Here is a 22,592-nt window from a genome sequence, read left to right as displayed (position 1 = left end):
CAGTTCATGACCAGAACCTCGCCGCTCCTGGAAGATCGCTGGTCCCACCTCACTGCCCCCTGCAGGCAGGCACCCAGCTCCCCAAGGGGCTCGGCTCCCCAGCCCAGACCCCTTCCACCCAGGCCAGCTAAGGGGCTGTCCATGAACCAGGCCCCGAAGGGGGGGCTGCCAAGTCCTCACACCCCTCCCAGGCCGCCCACAGTGGCTTGTCCCCAGGATGACGGCCCCTGGGGGATGTGGGCAGCCTCTCCTGGCAGCCCAGAGGGCCATCTTGGCCCTGTCCCTCAGGCCCCGCCAGGTGGCCTCTTGGAGATTGGGCTGGGGCAAGTCACCCCAACCGGAGGTGGTCTCCAAGGCCTCGGGGGTGAGTGTTCTGAGGAGAGGGCAGCCAGACGTCCTCTCAGGCCTGTTTTCTCATCCCTGGGCTGGTCATGACTGTCTGGTGGGCACTGGGGAGGGCGCAGGGGCCGTGCGCCCCAGACCTTACAGGCCGCCTCCCCAGGACCCACAGGAAGGGCACTGAAGACAGACACGCGGGGCTGAGTCGTCTCTTAGGAGGGCAGCGACCTCGAGGCCTGGGCCTCCAGAGTCACGTTGTGCCAGAAAGGCGCGCTCCGGACCAGGAAGGCTTGGAAGGCGCTGCTGGACTCGGCGGACCTCGGTGGATGGGGGAAGAGCACGTCCTTGTCCACGTCCTCGGACACCAGCTGGGCCACGATCTGCGCGAGGTCCTGCGGGTCGGCGGGGTCAGGGGGCGGGGCGAGCAGGGCGGGGCGGGGCAGGACCGAACCCTCGGCGCACCCGCCCCGCGCACCCTGTAGGAGAGGGTCGCCCTGGTGAGGCCCGGCCTCTCGCCGCCGTCGGGCACGGCCAGCCTCCAGCGCTCGTCTATGCTGACGTTCCAGCGGCGGCTCGGGGGCCTGCTCCCCTGCGGCTCACACACCTGCGGGGACAGGGCATGGGTCCGCGCCGGCCGCGCCTGGGGGTCCCGCACCCGCCACGCGGAGGGGGACGCTTCCCAAGTGCGGTGCGCTCAGCCTCCCCAGTGCCGGCGGGCGGGCAAGTCCTCAGCCTCTGGTCCTGGGGCCTCCTGAGGCCGTGCCCGGCGGCTCGGCCCCTGGGGACCCTGGACGGCGCCTGCCCTGCCTTCCCGTGCACGGGTCAGCCCCCTGGATGCTGGGGGCCATTACCGCGGAGGCCGTGGCCCTCCGGCTGCTGCCCGGTTCTGGCCGGGCAGAGCTGGCCCACACTCTGGGGAGGCCCCAGAACACGCAGCCAGACTGCGGCCGCCTCAAGAAAGGCGGACCCAAAGGTCAGCCCCCTCCCCAGGCCCCTCTAAAATGACCATAAAGAGGCATAGGGTGAAAAATATCGCTCAGGTGTCCATAGGGACAAAGGAACAGGCAGTGAGGCACGGGTGTTAGAGGGCTGTCGGCAGAGGCTGGAAAGCAGTTACTAACTGGGAAAGACCAGAAGCGGGTTGCACCCCTTCAGGAACCCTCCCCCCAGGGAGAACGTCCCAGGTGGGCTGTCCGTGAAAGACCCTCAGAGCCTCTCCTGCTCTGCCCAGCCGGGGAGCCATCCCACTGCCTCCCTGGGGGAAGCCAGGAGGTCGCCCTCTGGAGTGCCATGGGGGGCAGGGAAGGGTGCCATGCTAAAAATAAACAGAGGATTAAGACAAACTCAGTCCCCATTCCTCAAAAAATTAAAAATAGAACTACCATATGATCCAACAATCCCACTTCTGGGTATACATCCAAAGGAATTGAAAGCAAGTCTCAAAGAGATATTTCTGTGCTCATGTTCATAGCAGCACTATTCACCGTAGCACAAAGTGGCTGCAACCCAAACGTCCATCAACGGATGAATGAATAAGCCTAATGTGGTCCATGCACACAATGGAATATTATCCACCGTTAAAAAGGAAGGACATTCTGGCACAGGCTGCAATATGTGTAGTGAAGTAAGCCAGTCACACAAAACACAAATATTGTTTAGTCCAGGGATCCCCGGCTCCGCCCCACCCCCGCCAACCAGCCTGCACAGCAGGAGGTGAGCGAGCGAAGCTTCATCTGCCGCTCCCCATCGCCCTCATTACCGCCTGAACCACGCCCCCCCCAGCCCCACCGTCAGTGGAGAAACTGTCTTCCGTGAAACCAGTACCTGCGCCAAACAGGCTGGGGACCGCTGTTGTAGCCCACTCATACGAGTTCCCTAGTGTCATCAGATCCGCAGAGTCAGAACGTGGAATGATGGCTGCCAGGGCTAGGCGAGGGCGAGGTGCGGCTTCATGCGGACAGAGCGTCAGGTTTGCAAGATGGGAAAGTTCTGGAGGTGTGGGTTTCACAACAATGCAAATATACTTAACACTACTGAACCGTACACTTCAAAATGGTTAGGATGCCCCCCCCAAAAAAGTGGATACTTGGACCAAGAAACATGCACAGAAGGAAGATGATGTGAGAAGACACAGGGAGAAGATGGCCGTCTACAAGCCAAGGAGAGAGGCCTGGAAGAGACCCTTGCCTCGCAGCCCTCAGAGGGGACCAGCCCTGCTGACACTCTGATTTTGAACTTCTTGCCTCCAGACTGCAAGACAGTACATTTCTGTTGTTTAAGCCGAAGACAGTGAAGCCCCCAGCACCCCTTCCCACTCTGTGCCAAGACCGGTGGTGGCCTCTGAGCTCCCCTTCTGTGCAGGAGAAGAGGGGAGGGGTCCTTTCTGGGAGAAAGGCCAGCAGCCCCAGAGGAGAGGCCCGCAGACACCAGGAGTGGGGGGTGCCCAATGCAGAGCAACCCAAGCCTGCCCGATCACCCAACAAAGAGCGTGGCCACTGATGAGGCTGCCCCTGGCACACGGAGCCTTCAGCCAGCCCCGCGTGCCCCACTCTTCAGTGTAGACCAAGAGCGGCCCCCGCCCCCAACCCGAGAAAGTCTCCAGTGTGAGACACAGAGGCCAAACCACCAACCTGGGCAGAAGAAACTCAGAGGACAGGGAACTATTACAGGGAGCAGAAGAAAGCAGGCCACCTCCCTCTGTAACTGTTGTTCTCCTAGATGCAATGTACCTATGAAACAAGAAGAGGATGATGTGAAAAAGGCTGTTCAGAGAACAGGGATGGGCTCTTTCAAGTTAACAATGTGATGTCAGAATTAAAACTTTTATAGAAGGTGCTGGGGTAGACCGTTGACCCTAGTTGGTCACTCCCTTCCTGTAATCAAATCCTACACCTCCCCTTTAACATGTGACGTCACGCCGATTCCCACTAGAGTATATTTTCCTGCCTCACTGATGTTGCAGGTCCACAGGATGCTTGCTGACAGAGCACATACATTCCCAGTGTAGTCTGAGTGGGCCTCCTGAGATTCTGTGTCCACCCGAGCACAGGGTTCCCTGGGAAGACCTCTGAGGGTAAGAGGCATGGAAGACACACAACCTGCGAGCAGAAAAACAAAAGTTTGCTGTTGTGAATCATGGAAATTTTGGAGTTATTTGTCACAGAGCATCATTACAGCAAATGCGAATAATAGAAGGACTGGCAGCAAAGCCCAAAAAGCCAAGGTAACAAAATATGAGAAAATGGGAGAGTCAACCACGTAGGCCCAACATCCAACTAATAGAGTTTTCAGAAAGGGACAGAACAGAGAAGATGAACACACACACACACACACACACACACACACACACACGCGCACACACACGCACACACCACGAAGGGAACAAGGCTCCAGATTGAAGGGGCTCACACAGGACCAAGAAAGGGAACAGACTGGCACCAGAGGACAGTGTGGTGATATTTCAGAACCAGGACAAGAGGAGAAAGAGCCTGACTTCCAGAGACTAAAAAGCAGGGCACATACAAAGGATGAGAAGTCCGCACGGTCCAGGGCATCGAGCAACCCCACTGGAAGGTGGAAGGCAATGGAACAACGGCCTAAAGATCCTGAAAGAAAACTACTTGCCACCGAGAATTTTCACCCAACCAAAGTATGACTCAAGTGTGCAGGCAGAATAAAGATATTTTCAGAACTTTAAAGTCTCAGGAAATTGAGTATCTTCAGGGCCTTCTGAGGAGCTGCGAGATGAGGGGCTCCAGCAGGCAAGGGGGGAGCCGGCAGGAGGGACACCCAGGGCCCAGGAACTGGGGTCCCAACCAGGAGCAGCAGGGAGGGTCCCTGGATGAGGCAGGTACAGGGAGGCACAGAGGCAGGGGCGGTGGAACCCCCAGACCTGAGGGGTCGGGTCGTTTGTGAGCCGAGTGTCACAGTTTCTCTGGAAAGTTTGGGAAAGAATCAATAATCAGTGCCCAGAAAATGAAGGAGAAGGGTAGGAGGGCATGACTATTACCTCCAGGGAGAAAGAGAAGTGGTCCGAGAAGGGTAACCTCGCCATTCTGAAGGAAACTTCCCCACAGTCAGCTGTGGGCAGGCTTCCAGGGGGTCACTGGGGAGCAGACACTCACAGCAGATTGAGGTAAAAGGATGAGCCAACTCCAGGTCCGGGGAGGGGGAGGTGTCTTCGGGGAAGGTGCGACCTGCAGTCCCTGTGTGGGGAGCCGGCAGATGCGGGCAGCTGGACCATGACCCGCAGGGCCTGGCAGGGCTGCTGTTCTCAATTATGTGCCCGCGAGTGGCAATAAAACTGGCACAAAATTTTACAAACAGATAGAAGCAATTAAGTAGAGTGACCTAACCACGAGCACACACGGGACCCACATTCTCACCAGCAAGAGGAACCATCGTGCACACTGGCTGGGATCCAGGCCTCGGGCAGAACAGACTCCCCCGTGGGCCCGACTGGAAACCAGAACAAGGTGCTCCTGTGGGCACAGACGCAGGAGTGGATGGGAAATCCAATCCCGGGGAGGAGCCAGGGAGGACTCCCACCAGCCAAGAGGGTGGCCAAAGCTGCCCTCTGAAGACATACGATAGCTTTAAATGCTGGAAAATTAGAAAACAGCCCTGGAACGAGGGACAAAGCAAACAATTCAAGAAGCTAGGAAAACAACAACAAAAGCAGTTCACTGAAAGTTTAAAGACAGAATTAGGAAAGACTGGTGAATAAATTAAAATGAAAAAAATAGTGGACAATGATCACAAACTGGTTCTTTGAAAAACCAATAAAACAGAACCACTGTTTCCTCGTGTCCTCACCACCTCCACACAGATCTGTCTTTATCATTTTTTTCCTTTTTAAAATTTTAGTTTTATTAGAGTATACTTGATTTACAATGTTGTGTTAGTTTCAGGTGCACAGCAAAGTGATTCAGTTATACATATCTTCATTCTTTTTCATACAGGTTATCACAGAATATTGAGTAGAGTTCCCTGTGCTCCACAGTAGGCCCTTGTTTGTTATCTACCTTGTATAGAGTAGTGTGTGTATGCTCACCCCAAGCTCCTGATTTATCCCTCCCCCCAACACATTTCCCCTTTGGTAGCCATATAAATGAACTTATTTACAAAACAGAGACAGACTTACAGATATTGAAACAGAAACAATCTTCCTGGAGCACCAATCACTTCCTTGTTCAAAACCATTCACTGGCTCTGTTCACACTCTCCCCGGAGTTCTTTGCCCACTTGCCACGTCCTCCCCCTCTTGGGCCCTCATCAGCCTAACTTCTACTCATCCTTTAAGACTCTGAAAAACACTTCTTTGCTCTCCACTCTGCTGTCAGGCTCTACCAGATAGCCCCACTATCCCACTCCCACTTTTTTTTTTTTTTTTTTTTTTTGCGGTACGCGGGCCTCTCACTGCTGTGGCCTCTCCCGCTGCGGAGCACAGGCTCCGGACGCGCAGGCCCAGCGGCCATGGCTCACGGGCCCAGCCGCTCCGCGGCATGTGGGATCTTCCCGGACCGGGGCACGAACCCGTGTCCCCTGCATCGGCAGGTGGACTCTCAACCACTGCGCCACCAGGGAAGCCCCCCACTCCCCTTTGTATGTGTGCACTGTAGCACTCACTGCCTTAATTGTAACTTAATTGTAACTGTGCCTGCCTCCCTAACCAGGCTGAGGACTTCCTGGGAACAGAGGTATATTTTATCCCAGTCACCTAGCAGAACTCCTAGCCCATACTAGCTACTTAGAAACCTTAATTAATTCATGTTTTCTCTGGGTCCAGAAATGTCATTGATCTAAGGCAGAACACAGCCATGACCCAGCCACCTAAATCTGTTCAGTGAAGCAAAGCAGAGGTGGGCTGAGATGCAAGCCCAGTGCCCCAGACAGATGCCAGAGTCTTTGTTGGACACTGGTTTCTGCATGTGGCAAATACTAAGTCGGGTCAAGTTGATGCTAACACACTGAGGCAGGGCCATTCTGACGGCCGTTTCTGTTTCCAAGTGAACACTGCATACAGGAGACGCTACGTTAGGGTAATTATTTTACACAAAATGTAATCAATTTCCCTGTGTTGCTTTCTCTCCAGCAAATAATTTTGCATAAAGCAAAGTTTAATGTTTTGGCCTGGCTAAGAGGCTTTATCTCGGATGGAAAAAGAAGTGCTTCAAAAACCTTGCCAGAAATTTCCAAATATCACTGAGTCTTCAAATGTTGCGCTGCGCTGATCAGTTTTTGTTGACTTCCACATACGGCATTGACTCAGTTCCTTTGCAAATCACTCCATTCTTTGGACCTCATTTTCTCCATCTGCTAGTGTCGGAGGGTCTCCTGCGGAGGCGTGGTGCGCTGTGTCTCACCGTGAGGACGAGGACGAGGACACGGGCAGCGGAAGCCCCGGGGAGCGCTCCCTGGCGTGAGCACTCCCAGAGTCCATCGTTAGCCCCACCAAACAGCCCGGGTCTATCTTTGTCGTTTTTGCCAGTCTTTTCACATTTAGCACCCATTTCGTTTCTCCGTTATGAACTATAAGTCCACAGACTTAACACACTTTTCTGCTCAGTTTTAAAAACTGTTTTCTCTTTTCTCTTAAGCATCTCTTCACAGATTCCGGTTGGTAAACATTTGTATGTTCTAAATATTAGAAGTATTTTCTTCCAGAGTGTCCTGTAACACTTTTGTGTCTTTGATTGTACTAGCCTTTAAAAACGGCAGTCAGATTTGTCAGGATTTTCCTTTATGGATTTGGCCTAAAATGGGCATTTCCCACTTGGATTCTAAACACTGCTACATTCTCCCTGTGCTTCTGTGGTTTGGTTTTAATGTTTAGCACGTGTGCACGCGTGTGTGTGTGTGTGTGTGCGATGAGTGGTGGGGATCTACTTTACGATCTTCTAAATGGACAACCAGTCACCCCAATACCATTGATTGAAAAGTCTGTTTCCCACTGCTCTGCAGAATCTCGGAAATTAAATTCCCAGATTCAAACCAGGGTCCATTTCTGGACTGTTTGTGCAGGTCATAAGGCTCCTTGCCCACTTCTGCCCCAGCGCCACACAACATGCACTGCTCAGAGCAGGCAAGGGAGGCCCTGCTCTTCTTTTTTAAAACTCTTGCATGGGGACTTCCCTGGAGGTCCACTGGCTGAGACTCCACGCTCCCAGCGCAGGGGGCCTGGGTTCCAGGGAACTAGATCCCACATGCCGCAACTAATGATCCCGCGTGCCGCAACAAAGATCCCGAGTGCCACAACTAAGAGCCGGCGCAGCCTAAATAAATAAATATTAAACAAAAACAAAAACAAAAAATTCTTGCATGGCTTCTTTGGCAAGTAAAAAATTTTTAAATCTCTAGTTTTTCAAATTATGTTGTCACTCTGCAGTAACACACTGTCTTCTTTTGTCCTCACCGCAGGGGCACCCCACCTGCTGCTCCATTCCCTGGAGAGCACCCACCAGGCCGCCTTGCTGTGTGTGGAGGGGCGTCCACCCGCCTGACCCCAGAGCCCACGGGACGCTGGCGGCGTCTGGCAGCTGAGCACCACTGAACTAATGCCAGACTGTTGACAGTATGTCTCCTCCCACTTGTGGGAATATTCCACCCTTCTCTCCGCACCCTCCCATGTGCGTGTCGAGGGGCTGTGTGGTTTGCAACCCACTCTGACAACAGCTGCCTTTAACCCGAGTTAACCGACACTGCTAATTCCCCTTCTGCCGCGTCTCCTGCTTTGTTGGTATTGCCTATTTTAGAGTCTTTCTCTGTCTTCCTCTTCTGGCTCGATCAGGTGCTCTTTCTAGCCCACTTCCCCTCCACTTGTTCAGAGGCAGTTCTCTTCCTAGTCTTGTGGTGTAATCAAAACCCACCAAGCCCACCTGAGCCTGAGGGTGACAACCATCTCCACCGGCTTCCTAACCAGCGCCGGGGATCTAGAACACTGACTCGCCAGCCACTCGAGGGGACCACGATCTCCAGCCTTCTTCAAGCTTCCGGATGACTGCAGCTCTGACTGGCGTCTTGGAATAACCTCACGAGAGACCCCGAGCCAGAGGCACACAGCTAAGCAGCTCCCAGACTCCTGACCTATAGAAACTGGGACAAAAATATTTATTATTGTTTCTGAGCTGCTGAAATCTGGAGACTTTTGTTATGCACTAACAGATAACTCATACACTGCCAGGAACGCTGTGTGCCTTTAAGATAACATTTTCAAGATTCATGAAAAACTTTTTTTTTTTTCTAATTAGGATTGCCGTGAATTATTTATTTTGGGAAAATCTGGCAGGTTTAAAACATTAAATCTTCCCACCCGATAATATGATACAATTTTCCCCTTAGGAATTCTCTGCCATTTGTCACATTTTATAGTGTTCTTCACATAGGCATCAAACGAGAACAGGGTTATTTCTAGGACATCGTAGTTTCTGTTGCTAAAGTGAATGGATCCTTTTTGCTACTACATTTCCTGGTTGGTTATTTTTAGTGCATTGGAAACGATTAAGTTTTGAATGGTGAGCATATATCCAACTTTCCTCTTTCATTAGTGGTCTTTTAATTGCCCTGCGTGGATTTTCTAGGTAGACAGTATGCTAGCTACAGATGGTGGCTGCTGCAGGTATTCATGGTTCACTTCATTCTCCTGACTTCTGAGCAGGCTCCATGTGCCGGCTCGTCGTCATGGTGATGCCCTGCCTGCTGCTTGACGCTTCAGGAAACACACCCACTGTGGGCTCCTGCTGCTTGCCTTCACCAGATTACAGAAGTGCCCATTTCTTCCTACCTTAGTAAGAATCGACAGATTTTGTTTTTTATTTTTTTGATTTTATTATTTATTTATTTATTTTTGGCTGCCTTGGGTCTTCGTTGCAGTGCGCGGGCTTCTCATTGCGGTGGCTTCTCTTGTTGCAGAGCACGGGCTCTAGGCACGCGGGCTTCAGTAGTTGTGGCACGAGGACTCAGTAATTGTGGCTCACGGGCTTAGTTGCTCCACAGCATGTGGGATCTTTCCAGACCAGGGCTCAAGCCCGTTTTCCCCTGCGTTGGCAGGCGGATCCTTAACCACTGCGCCACCAGGGGAGTCCCCTCAATGTATGTTCATCAAGCACCTGCGACGTGCTGCGCACCCTCCTGGCGCTGGGGACAGAGTTGTGAGGAACGGAGGCCCTGCTGTCCTGGACGGGGTTACCCTTCATGGTCGCGCAGTTTGCTGCTTGCTTCGATTCACTTCGTGCACGTCCAGGACTTGTCGACCTGTGCTTCAGTTAGATGGCGCGTCCTCTCCTTCCCTTTTCTCTTCCCCTCCTCCTCACGCAGCACTGGTGTCAGGGTGATGCTCCGGGCAGCGTGAACCTCGTCGATGGGGAGGACTTGTTTCTTAGTTGCTTGGGGATGCCTACCCACAAATCCTTCATTAGGGAAGGTCCAGGCCCACTTTAGAAGTTCCTTTGTTATCAGTCTCTTCAGGTTTTTGAAAGTCAATTTGTAACACGGATTCCGATCATCACAGTTTGGGGTCCTTGCTTTCCTCCTCACGTGGCGAGACTTCACCGTGAAGGCCTCCCGCCGCCTGTGGGCGCTGGCCCTGGGGGCTCGGGTCCCACTGGCCTCAGCTGGGTTTGGGGCACTCCTGGGTCACCCCAGGCGAGGGGAGGGCTGTGCCCACCACAGAGGAGTCCCTGCAGCCAGCCCCCGGGCCTGCACACAAGGCCCCGTCCGTGGAAGGGCTGTCCCACCTTAGCCCGGCCTTAGGCACAGTTTAGTTTAAAACTAATGGTAACCACGTGAGAAAAACGCAAAGGAAAATACATGAGAAAACCCAGAAATCCACTACCCAAAATGAGCAATGCTGTACTTGCTCCCGATCTTTTCCCCCAAGTAATAAAACATATTGATATGGTCTCGTGCAAGGTTCCTCTCTCCACCCCCAGTGAGGGAGGTGAGCTGGGAGCCCGGGTTTGCTCCCCACTCTCCGGTCCTGCCACCAGCAGATGTGGCCACAAACCACGCGAGGCACCAGGCTGGTCTCTGACGCAGGTAACCGGGGCCACGGGGTGCAAGTGCTCTTCCACGTGCTCCTCCCTTAACCTGCTTTTGAGACGTTTCCCCGTGGACTTGCAGGGGCCAGTCCATTAACCGTCACTGCTGTGCTGCCCTCCCCTGAACCAACAGCCCCGATGACCTCACCACCCCCACTGTGGGGACAGCAGGCTGGACACGTGGGCTCCTGCGGGGCAGCTGGCGTCTCGCCTTCTCCAGGCGCTGCCTGGGGCCGCCCCAGAGCTCCCACCAGCAGGGGTGCTGGCTCCGCGCCCCGCATCTTGGCCAGAACTCTGGCCTCTCATGTTTTTGTCAACTGAACTTCATTTATTTCCCTGACATCAAATACCTTTTAGTTTTCTTTCTAGCCAGTGGGGACTCCCTTTCTGCGAAGGGACTGTGCATTCTGGGGACCATCTGCCTCTCCTGCAGGCGTGCGTGTGGTGTGTGTGTGGTGCGTGAAGTCTGTGGTGCTTGTGTGTGGTGTGTGTGTGGTGTGTGTGTGGTGTGTGTGTAAGGTGCCCCTCTGGGCCTCACACTGGCGCTCTGTCCGGTGTGGGTGTTGGGACAGGGATGGGCCTGGGGCATCCTCAGGAAGGTGACTGGCGTTCAGGCTGTTTCCAGTGCAACCTACTGTTCCCAGCTGCCTAGGGTGTCCAGCCCAGACCGGTCCGAGCCCTGCAGGGCCAGCAGTTGGAGCACCAGGCCCAGCGTGGCCTTGCTCAGCCTCTCCCCTGTCCTTCTGGAACTTGTTCTGAAGTTCCCCTCCGGGCCTCTAGCCCTACTTCCACGCTCACCTGCGATTCATCTAAGCCTCTCGGTTAACTCAGCACCAGCCGTGCTCACCAGCCCTTCCCCCCGGGACAGGCCCAGGCCCTACTCATTACAGGAAGCTCCACTTCCGGGAGCTGGAATTTGTTTTGCTTCACCCTGTTCCATCAAGTGATCTCTTGTTCCTTCTTTTTTTTCTTCCCTTTTTACATAGTTTTTTTACTGGGATAAAATGCACATAACATAAAATTTACCATTTTGACCATTTTTAAGTGTACAGCTCACTAGCATAAACACATTCACGTTGCTGTGCGACCATCACCAACATCATCTCCAGAACTTTCCATTTCCCCAGCTGAGACTCTGTCTGTGTTAAACTCACTCCCCACCCCTCCTCCAGCCCCTGGCACCCACACTTCTACTTTCTGTCTCTAAATCTGACCCCTCTAGGGACCTAATGAGTGGACCATATAGTGTTTGTCCTTCTGTGTCTGGCTTATTTCACTCAGCATCATGTCCTCAAGGTCCATCCATGTTGTTGCATGTATCAAAATGTCTTTCCTTTTTAGGGCTGAGTTATACTCCCATTGTATGTCTTTACCACATTCATCCGTCAACGAACACTTGGTTTGCTTCTACCTTTTGGCTATTGTGAATAGTGCTACCGTGAACATGGATCTACAAGTACCTGTTTGTGTCTCCGCCTTGGATTCTTTGAGATATTTACTCAGAATTGGAATTGCTGGATCATATGATAATTCTATGCTTAATTTTTTGAGGAACCTCCATACTGTTTCCCGTGGTGACTGTGCCATTTTACATTCCACCCAGCAGTGTACAAGAGTTCCAATTTCTCCACATCCTCACCAGCACTTGTCCTTTTTAAAAAAATTATTATTATAGCCATCCTAATAGGTGTGAAGTGGTATCTCACTGTGGTTTTGACTTGCATTGCCCTAGGACTAATGTAGTTGAGCATCTTTTCATGTACTTGCTGACCATTTGTGTATCTTTGGAGAAGTGTCTCTTCAAGTCCTTTGGCCATTTTTGAATCGAGTTATTGGTTTTGTTGTTGTTGTTGAGTTTTAGGAGTTCTCTATATATTAAGGATATTAAGCCCTTAGCAGACATGGATTTGCAAATACAGTTGACTCTTGAACAACGTGGCTTTGCACCACATGGGTCTCTGCTTATACATGGGTTTTTTTCAATAAATGTGTATTAGAGCATCGGTCCCCAGCCTTTTTGGCACCAGGGACCGGTTTCGTGGAAGACAATTTTGCCCTGGGGGCGGGGAGGAGGGATCGTTCAGGTAGTAATGCCAGTGATGGGGCGTGGCGGATGAAGCTTCGCTCACTCACCGCTCACTTCCTGCTGTGCGGCCCAGTTCCTAGCAGGCCGCGGACTGGTAGTGGTTAGGGTTAGGATGTGGAACTTCAAATACAGAGGGCCAACTATAAAGTTTTACTCAGATTTTTGACTGCTGGGCAGGGGGTCGGTGCCCCTAACCCTCAAGTTGTTCAGGAGTCGATTATGCTTTCTCCCATTCCGCGTGTTGACTTTTCCCTCTGTTGGCGGTGTCCTTTGATGATCAAAAGTTTTTAATTTTGATGAAGCCCAATTCATCTATTTTTACTTTTGTCGCCTGTGCCAATTGTGTCATATCCAAGACATCATTGCCAAATCCAGCGTCAGGATGTTTCCCCCTGTTTTCTTCTAGGAGTTTTATAGGTTTAGTTCTTACATCTATGTCTTTGATCCATTCTGAGTTAATTTTTTCACGTGGCATTAGGTAAGAGTCAAACTTCATTCTTTTGCTTGTAGATATCCAGTATTCCCAGCACCGTTTGTTGAAAAGGCAGGGAATTCCCTGGTGGTCTAGTGGGTAGGACCCTGTGCTCTCGCTGCCAAGGGCCTGGGTTCGATCCCTGGTCAGGGTACTAAGGTCCCACAAGCCACGTGGCGTGGGCAAAAAAAAAACCCAAAAAACAACAAAAAAACACCTTCTGCCATTGAACAGTCTTGGCAACCTTGTCAATTATTATTATTTTTTAATAATTTATTACAAAAAGTTTATTATATTCATAAATTATAAGAGAAAAAACAATGAAGTCATTTCTGAAGATGTCAAAAAGGGACTTAATATAATTTAACAGGCATTTCTAATTCAATAAAAGTTATTAGCGTATTACAACAAAAAGAATATAAGAGAAACTAAAAGCAACATTAGATTAGATTAACAGTGAAACACTAGCAGCCATTCCATTAAAGTCAGGAAGAAGACAATTATACTCACCATCACTGCTATTTAAATCATGCAGGAAATCCATTTAATAGGCCAACTAAAAAACATTCTAAAAATATTAGAAGAAACAAACTTTTCACTATTTTCAGATGTTATCATTGTCTTCCTAAAAATTTCAAGAAAATGAACTGGGAGAGGACTTCCCTGACGGTCCAGTGGTAAAGAATCCACCTTACAGTGCAAGGGACATGGGTTCATCCCCTGGTCAGGGAACTAGGATCCCACATGTCGTGGGGCAACTAAGCCCACGCGCCACAACTAGAGAGCCTGTGTGCCTCAAACTACAGCGCCCACGTGCTCTGGAACCCGCACACCACAACCACAGAGCCTGAACACCACAACTAGAAAGAAGCCTGCATGCCTCAACAAACAGCCTGTGTGCCACAACGAAATATCCTGCATGCCACAGCTAAGAGACCCAACACAGCCAAAAATAAATAAAATAAATAAATATAAAAAAAGAAGTTAACTTGTTTTTTTTAAAAGAAAATGAGCTGCTAAATTATTAGAAAAATAAGAGTTTAGTATAGTAACAAATTAGAAAATAAATATTCTGAAATAAGTAGCTTTCTATATACTGGCAACAGACAGAAATATAACTGAGAAAAATCCATTCACAGTTGTGACAATAAAGCGGTCAAATATCTAGGAGTAAGTGTAAATTGAAAATAAATGAATAAAGTCTATATGAAGAAAACTGTTCAACATTGCTGAAGAACAGAGAAGAAAACCTGAACATATGGAGTGACATACCATGTTCATAGATGAGGAAATTCGATATTGTCAAGATGTCAATTTTCCCCCAAGTAGATTTTTAAATTCAAAGCAATTCCATTAAACATATTCTACATTTGAAATAGTGAAAATGTATAATCTACATAAAAGATGAAAATAGTGCAATAAACATTTGTACACCCCTCACCTCAATTTACCAGTTGTTAGCATCTTGCCACCTTTACTTCACCTCAACCAATTTATTTTCTGAATGTTTTGAATGTAAGTTGCAGACAGCAATGTCACTTTGCCCCTGAATACTTCAACATGCATCTCCTAAGAATTAAGGCATTCTGACACAGCCATACTCATCAGTTTCACACTTGAGACAGTTAACAGTAATCCTATAGTTCCACCAGAAACAGTGCTTGTCAAATTTTACTACACATGTGAGCCACCTGGGGATCTTGTCAAAATGCAGATTCTGATTCAGTGGGTCTGGAGTAATGGCTGAGGTTCTACATTTCTAACAAGTTACAGAATGATGATGATGAGGCTGGTCTGGCAGAACACACTTGGAGTTTCAAGGATCAAATATTGTTCCTTCTATACCTCCTTCCCAGGTTATCCCTCCTCTCTCCTCCTCTAAAGAAGGAACCATTATCTTAAACTTGGTGTCATTTATTCCTATGCAAGTTTTCATACACTTATTAGATATAGGCATCCCTTAACTATACACAGTATGTTTTCCATATTTTTGAACTTTACATACGGTTTCACATTGAACATATTCTTGGGCAACTTGCTATCTTCATTCAGCATTATGTGAGGTTTATCCATGTTGATAAATGTAGTTCTGAGCCATTCATTTTAACTTCAACAAATCTTCCCCAAGGAGATATGGCTGGTGGGTAGGCTGGCTGCAGAGAACGCGCAGAAGTGTGGTGATGGAGGAGTTGGGATTTGGAGTTGGACATGAACCAGGCTGCTTCATTTTCCATTGTGAGGTTGTAATTCACAAACAGCCTAGCTTATACAGTTCTGGAGGTGGGAATTCCAACAGCAAGGCTCCAGAATATTTGATATCTGGTAAGGGCCTGCTTCCTTGTTCATAGATAGCCGTCTTCTTGCTGTGTCTTAATGTGGCAGAAGGGCCCTTGTCAGTTATTTTGACTTTGCTCATGGTGTATATTTTGCCTTGATAGTGGGGTTTTTTTGTTTGTTTCTCTCATGTGGTTAAATGTATCTCTCTTTGCTTTTATGGCTTCTGGACTTTGAGGCTTGGTTAGAAAGGCTGCCCCTACTCCACGGTTATAAAGGGATTTGCCCAGGGTTTCTTCTAGTACTTTTATGGTTTTATTCTTCTACATTTAAAACGTTGACACATGTGGAGCTCATCCTGGTACTCTGTGAGAGGTATGGCTACAACTTACTTTCTTCTAGGCAGCTGCACAGTGTCCCGGCGTCAATCAAAAACAACACCTCAGGGCTTCCCTAGTGGCGCAGTGGTTGAGAGTCGGCCTGCCGATACAGGGGACACGGGTTCTTGCCCCGGTCCGGGAAGATCCCACATGCCACGGAGCGGCTGGGCCTGTGAGCCATGGCCGCTGAGCCTGCGCGTCCGGAGCCTGTGCTCTGCAATGGGAGAGGCCACAACAGCGAGAGGCCCGCGTACAGCAAAAACAAAAACAAAAAAAAAAAAACACCTCCTCTCCCCCACAGCCACGGATTTGAGGGGCCATCTTCAGCCCACGCTAAGTGTCTGCAGGCATGTGGGTCAATTTCTACATTTCCTATTCCGCACTGTGGCTCATGCATCACATGACAGGACACTATCGCCTTGATAATCGAAGATTTGTGATATGAATTCATGTGAGAGCGGAACCTATTCCTGCTTTTCTATTTGACCAGTTTGCCAAATTGAAAAGGGAAGATGAGCTTTTAGCAACTTTTATCGTTGATGACACTGAGCTGTGAAGCACCTGGGGAGAACCCTCTGTGCTGGTGAGTCTTCCTCTCCAAGAACATGGTGTCTTCCCCCCACCAAGTCTCTTGGTAATGCCCTGGAGTGTTTTAAAGTTTCTCTCAAATAGGTTTGCACTATTTCCTGTTAAGTTTATTCCTGTTGTCAAATGTGCCTTTTTCACTCATTTGTCTTCTAGAGTCTGTTTACATCTATGAAGACTACTGATTTCCGAGCAGTTGTCTGCACTCTCTTCCCGAACCCTCTGCTGTGGATGGATCCCAGTCCACTCTCCTGTGCTGGCGGGGCACACTCTCCCGTGATGCTGGCACCACCTCCTCCCCAGTTGCTCATGTTCTCCACCTCTCTTGCTCAGCTGCGTGGGCCAATGTGTCCAAGATGGCGCAGGTCACCTTGGGGATGGTGACACACCTCCAGCTCTGCTCTGCCTGGCACTGTGGTTCTTCTGACTCCTTTTTTTTCCAGGTGTTTTGCTCTCCTTCATGACAGAGATCTTCCCCGAATGTCTGATGCCCTTGGCTGTTACTTCGTGTTTAAAGCGGGGACTGGGGCTTCCCTGGTGGCACAGTGGTTAAGAATCCACCTGCCGATGCAGGGGACACAGGTTCGAGCCCTGGTTCGGGAAGATCCCACATGCCGCGGAGCAACTAAGCCCGTGCGCCACAACTACTGAGCCTGCACTCTAGAGCTCGTGAGCCACAACTACTGAGCCCATGTGCCTAGAGTCCATGCTCCGCAACAAGAGAAGTCACCACAATGAGAAGCCCGTGCACCGCAACGAAGAGTAGCCCCCGCTCGCCACAACTAGAGAAAGCCTGCACACAGCAACGAAGACCCAACACAGCCAAAAATAAATAAATTTTAAAAAAAGAAAAGAAAAGAAAAATAAAGCAGGGACTGACAGTTGATAGCAACGTGGGCAGACTGGGGCTTGGTAGCTGGGGCAGCTTCCTGTTTCTGTGGCCTCAACCATGCAGCTGGGAGCTGACCCTCCAGCTCTGCCCACCCCGTGGCCACCCACTGGAATGTGGTTGCCACCTCCTGTTGGCCGGCCCTCCAGCCCAATTCTGTCCTGTGGGTTCCTGCCTCCCTCAGAGCCCTCTGAAGTCGTTTCAGTGGGACGCCTCAGAAGCAGAAAGGCACAGGTTTGCTCAGCTTTCTGTGTGAGGCTGGACGTCTGCAGACCCTTGTCAGGGGAGGTCTTCTCAGACCTAGGCCTCAGCCCGAGGTCGCTGCCCTTCTGTGAGCAGGTGTCCCCACCATGTGGGGCGCTGGGACCCTGCAGTGACCACTGCAGATGAGGGCGGCTGGAAAGGGCAGGGACCAAGGGACTGGTAGGGCTGGTAGGGCCCACCTGTGCCAGCCGGGCTTGTCCCTGAAAGACGATGCCTGACAAGGCCCAGGTGTGGGGAGGTCCCGAGGAAGAGCCTTCCGTGCCGAGGGTGCACCAGGAAGGGACAAAGAGGATGAACACCCTGCAGGACAGAGAAACGGCAGCCTGGTGCGCCCATCAAGGCCACAGCAAGTGGCTGACATCGCCCAAGGGCTGGCAGCAGTGGAGGGAAGAGGCAGGATGACGCCGGAGGAGCGGCCAGGGTGTGGGGGACACTGCAGGTGACTCCGTGCCCCCAAGTCAGAAACCTGGAAGTCTGCGGAGAGGGGTCTGCACCCCTTCCCCACCGCCCCAGAAGCCCCTCTCCTCTGTGCCACCTCCTGCCTCCCAGCCTCATCCCCACACACCCCTTACCCACAGGGGCCCCCACCTCCCTGAACTGCAAACTTGGCAGGTCGCCCCTGCCCAGGAGCCGCCCGGCCCCTCCATCGGCAGGTGCGCAGTGGGATGGCCCCATGCCCCGGCCCCTCCCGCGGAGTCCTTGCCCCCGACAGGTACACGCTTGTGTGTTCTATGTCCTAGCTGGCCCATCCTGAGATGTCGGCCTCATGGAAGCAGAGGCGCGGCTGGTTTCCGGCAAGGGCACAGCTGGTAGGGCACATGGAGCCCGCTTTCCTTCTCCACCACCTTTTCACGTAAACCTTTGACCTCGAGAACACCCACGCAGACGGGTCGAAGCACACAGCTCCACGGGCTCCACTGAGCCTGGCCTGCCACAACCGGGATCCATCTAGCCTGGCCTTGACCCTGACGCCCAGGGAACAATACAGAACTCCTGGGGGCGTGGCTTCTGTTGCTTGCGAAGCGCCCCCGGGGGCCAGAGGAGCTGTGTCCTGTCCCCTCGCGGCTGCACGGGACCGAGCAGCTGCCCACCCACTGGGTTGGGAGGCAGGCAGAGGTACCTCCAGACTGGGGCTGTCGCAAAGCAAAGCCTCCAGCAACATTTTGGCCAGACTCTGGTTGACAAGTTCTCCTGCTGACTGCCCGCCTACCTGGTCAGTAGGACACCATCCCTGCTCTGCGGGCAGAGCTCCCCCTGACTGGGATCCCTCCGCTCGGTGGCGCCCGGGGTTGGGTTGGCCGGCAGAGGGGCAGAGCCCACAGCTGTGGGGGACAGGAGGGGCCACGCCCACCTTGGTGCCCACCCAGGCTCTGGGAAGAGAATGCTGACGCTCTGCATGGCCCCCAACCCAGCACCTGCTTCTTATCAGACGCTGTTTGTTTGGCCCTCCCCCAGCGCGAGAGGCCCCTCTGCACCCACACCTCCCCGGCCAGTCCCTGGGGTTTCCAGAGAGGAGCCCGGGGGCCCAGAGGCCACAGCCCGCTTCAGCTTACCCGGTCCTGAGTCTGCAGCACCTGCTGACTGCTGCTCGGGGCCCTGGGCTGGCCCCAGGCCACCTCTGGGCTTGGTGGAGCCGAGGGCTGCCCGTTCTCTTGGGACGGCTGCGACTCTGGCATCTTCCCCAGGAAGGCCTTAAACAAACGCTTCCCGCTGTCCATCTCCAGCCCCTTGGGGGGCTCGCCTGCACCTCTGGGGCTCTGGGGGTAGGTGCCCACGGCTACCTGGGCCCCTCGGGCAGAGGGAGGCCGCGTCAGGATCTGCGGGGCTCATCTTCCAGCCACTGCCCAGACAGTGCTGGGTGGGCCTCAGCCAGGGACACCCAGCAGGGTCGACGCCCTTGGGTGTCCTGGGTCCCCAGCTCCCACAGCCATTCTCCTCCACATGGTCAACCCAGGCCGGAGCAGCTGGGCCGCCGCCCTGCCCGGCCTCCTGCAGGCTCCCCCAGGGACGCCACCTCTCCCACCGAGGCTCCAGCCGCAGCTCCAGCTCCTTGGATGTGCCCCCGGACGGCCCAGGTGCGTCTCCTCAGGACCCTGCCTGCGGGGCGCACTGAAGGCGCGGAACGACCAGGCGAGAAAGAAGGGCCCCCCCAGCTCTCGCCGTCTCCCTCCTCCCGACCCCTCACCTCGACGGCCCCCCCGGCCACACCCCAAGGTCCAGGCTCTGCGCCCCCCGCCCGCACGACCACGCGTGAAGACGCCGCAGCAGACGGCAGCCGGCCCCTCTCCACTCCATGGGGTCTGGGGATGAGGAGTTCGCTGAGGGGTGGCAGGGCAAGGGTCATGGGGACACACGGCGAGCGTCAGAGTGAGGGAAGCATGGGAGGCGGCGGTCAGCGGGGGAGGGGCGGGATACACTACAGGTACGGAGGTGGGGGTGAGGTGGGGTACACAAGGGGTGCAGGGGAAAGGGCGAGGGACACAACCCATGGGAGCGGGGGTGGGGAGGGCACACTACGGGGACGGGGCGGGGTACACTGGGTGGGGGCGGGGAGGGGCGGGGAGGGGCGGGGCACACTACGGGTACGGGGGCGGGCCCATCGTGGTGGGAGGGTCAAAGGGTGGGGCCCACAGCAGTTCTGGAAGGCCCGAGGGGGCGGAGTCGAGCCCCGCGAACTTCCGCTTCGACCGGCTCCGCCCTGCCATTTCCGCTTCCGGCCCGTTTCCGTGCCTGCGTCCTGGGCTCGGTTGTCAGGGGCCGACCGGGCTTCCGCTCGTCACGCCGACCTGTTTCCACCCCGGAGTCCATGGCCCGGGGCTTCATCTCAGGCTCTCGAGGAGTCCCGGCCCCGCACCGCTCGGAGGGGCTCGCCTCGCAGACGCCCCCAGCCGTCCGCGCCCTGACCCCAGGCCCCCTTGGGTCCCCGCCTCGCGTGGGGGCCTCGGAGCGCCGGCCCGCGACGTGCGGGCGGAGCTCGCGCCTGGACGGATGGAGGGGCCGAGGCTGCTCGAGAGGAATCACACAGCAGGCGAGGGAGGGCCTGGGAGTGCTCCCCGCGTTTATTAGTGTCGCATCAGCACCTTAAAATACTCCACGTGGTCACATAACGTGAGATTAGAATCTGTTTTCCAAAAACGCTATTTACATTAATCCTGTTTTCCATTAAAAAAAAAAAAAACAAACCTAGCAACACGTACATCCTAGAAACCAAACAATGCACAAAGAACTGGACGGGGGGTCTGCAGGAACGCACGGCGGCACCCCTTAGCCTCCCCTGGGGGAGGGACCCCCAAGCCCAGTCCTCAGGCCCCTGCCAAGGACTTATCTTCCTCTCCACCGGAGGACAGAACGGGTCTCGGGAGGGGGTCAAGGAACAGGTGTAGGGGTCAGTCAACTGGCCTTTGGGAGCAAGTGGCCCGATCTTGTCATGAGGAACCTGTTCTGGGACAAAGGCCAGTCAGGTCTTCATATCTGGGAGTGAGGACAGGGCAGCCTGGCCCTGGCTGCTCTGATCTGCCTGCCGCTGCACGGAGACCTTTGGTTCTGGGCCCAGAGTCCCTCTCCTTCCGGATCTGCAGCTGTGACACTGACTCGGGACACCGGCCTGCATGCCCTGAGGAGATGGGGACCCAGGGGACCAACACGAGGAGGGAGAAGCAGTGGCCCGGATACAGGGCTGGAGCTCACCTCCACGGGACCTCAGCGAGGGCAGAGCCTGCCCACACTGCCACCAGGCCCACGAGGAGCCTGGCCTCACCCTAAGGTGACTGGTGGCTTAACCTTTGAGTCTTAGGGACCACTGGTCACCCAATGGGCTGAAAACCCCTGCTCCTGTCCTGTGGGTCATGGTCTGGGGCCCGTGTTCCTCACATGCCCCCACCGCCCTCCATGTGCTCACAGCTGCACTGGCTCAGTCACAGACAGCTTTGGCTTCTGCATCACCTTCCTCCCAGGGACAAAGTGCTTTTGTATGTATCCTCAGAACAGCTCCATGAGGTAGGCTGGGGAAACGTGACCATCCCCGTTTAGCCGATGGGGAAACCGAGGCACCGGCGTGAGCAAAGCCCAGGTCTCCAAGTCAGTTATGGTGGTCGGGGCCACCTGCACGACCTCCTGGGCCCATGAACAGTGTGGCCGGTGGGCCCCGTGGCACTGGACAGACCACAACTGGGCTCTGCAGGCCCAGCGGCACAGGGTGGAGGTGCTGGGTGTCTTCTCCTTGTGGGTACAAGGCCACAGGGAGGCGTGAGGACAGCTCACAGTTGGGATGGATGGGACGCCCCCTTTGGCCCTTCTAAAACTAGCTCTGCAGCTGGAAAGCTAAGTCAAGGGTGTGTCACCTGCACCTCCTTCCTGTTGAGTGTGACCTTTGGAAACTCGAGCAGTAACCAAGGCCCTGAGGCCAGTGGCGGGAACGAGGGTGGGGAGGCTCAAGGTCCCCAGGCTGCTTCTGAGTGTAGCCGCAGGTAGATGCTGCACAGGCCGCCCAAGGGGTCCTCAGCTCAGTGGCCTGCACCCTCACCCAGGTCCTTCCCAGGGAGGGGCAGGGGCCCTGGTTCAAGGTCATGTCCAAATGCTGTCTGCCAGCTAGGTCCAAGGCCCTCAGCCATGGACACTCGGACCCTGTACAGCCACCTGGGGGAGGTAAGCAGGTAGTCACAGGTAAAAATAACAGGCCATCTTCCATCCACCAAGCGGGACCCCTCTGTGCCACGGGCTGTTGGTGAGGCCTGTCCCCCAGAAGAGCGGGAAAGGCCTGCAGCCTGTCTGCGTTTGGCACTGTTTCTGAGCACAGCACGTGTGGCTCTCGGCCCTAGGAAACTGGGCTCACAGCCCCCTGGGTGGGTCACCACGGTCCTACAGCCACAGCTGCCAAGGGGCAGGAGCTGGGGGGCTCTTCCTGTGGAGCACTGGGATGCAGGCCTGTGGGGGAGTGGGAGGACTGGCGAGGACCCTGGCCTCAGGTGGAGGGTGGGCTTGCCCCCCACTCCGCGGGGACCCAGACGCCAAACCCCTCCGTCCTGAGGAGCCCGGCCTAGAGGTGGGGCCCCAGCTTCACCCACAGCCCCAACGGGGCTCGGCCCCTATGGTCTGGCCGCCTTGTCTGAGCTCTGACTGGCCACATTAGTGTTGCAGATGACAAACACCTGGCTGCCTGGCCAAACACCTCCCAGCCAGCAGGGGGGCTGGGGTGGGGGCAGGAGGTGGCAGCTGCGGAAGCCACTGTGCCCACTAAGCTTGGGGCGGGCGCAACTCGGAGAAGCAG

General features: G+C 53.8%; 1 protein-coding gene across 1 annotated transcript; it reads right to left on the bottom strand.

Moving 5' to 3' along the window:
- Window positions 1–551: 551 nt before the first annotated feature.
- TEX22 (testis expressed 22) lies at window positions 552–20,031 on the bottom strand (the record flags this gene model as incomplete). Its single annotated transcript, XM_079699223.1, has 5 exons — window positions 552–731; window positions 815–943; window positions 18,880–19,107; window positions 19,512–19,626; window positions 19,907–20,031. The coding sequence occupies 5 exons, from the start codon at window positions 20,029–20,031 to the stop codon at window positions 552–554; spliced, it is 777 nt and encodes a 258-aa protein (XP_079555349.1).
- Between the last annotated feature and the right edge of the window lie 2,561 nt (window positions 20,032–22,592).

This window comes from Hyperoodon ampullatus (genome assembly GCF_949752795.1).
Source record: "Hyperoodon ampullatus genome assembly, chromosome: 3".
Taxonomy (NCBI): Eukaryota; Metazoa; Chordata; class Mammalia; order Artiodactyla; family Ziphiidae; genus Hyperoodon; species Hyperoodon ampullatus.
Note: the sequence above shows the minus strand (reverse complement) of the source record. Positions and strands in the feature narration are given on the sequence as shown.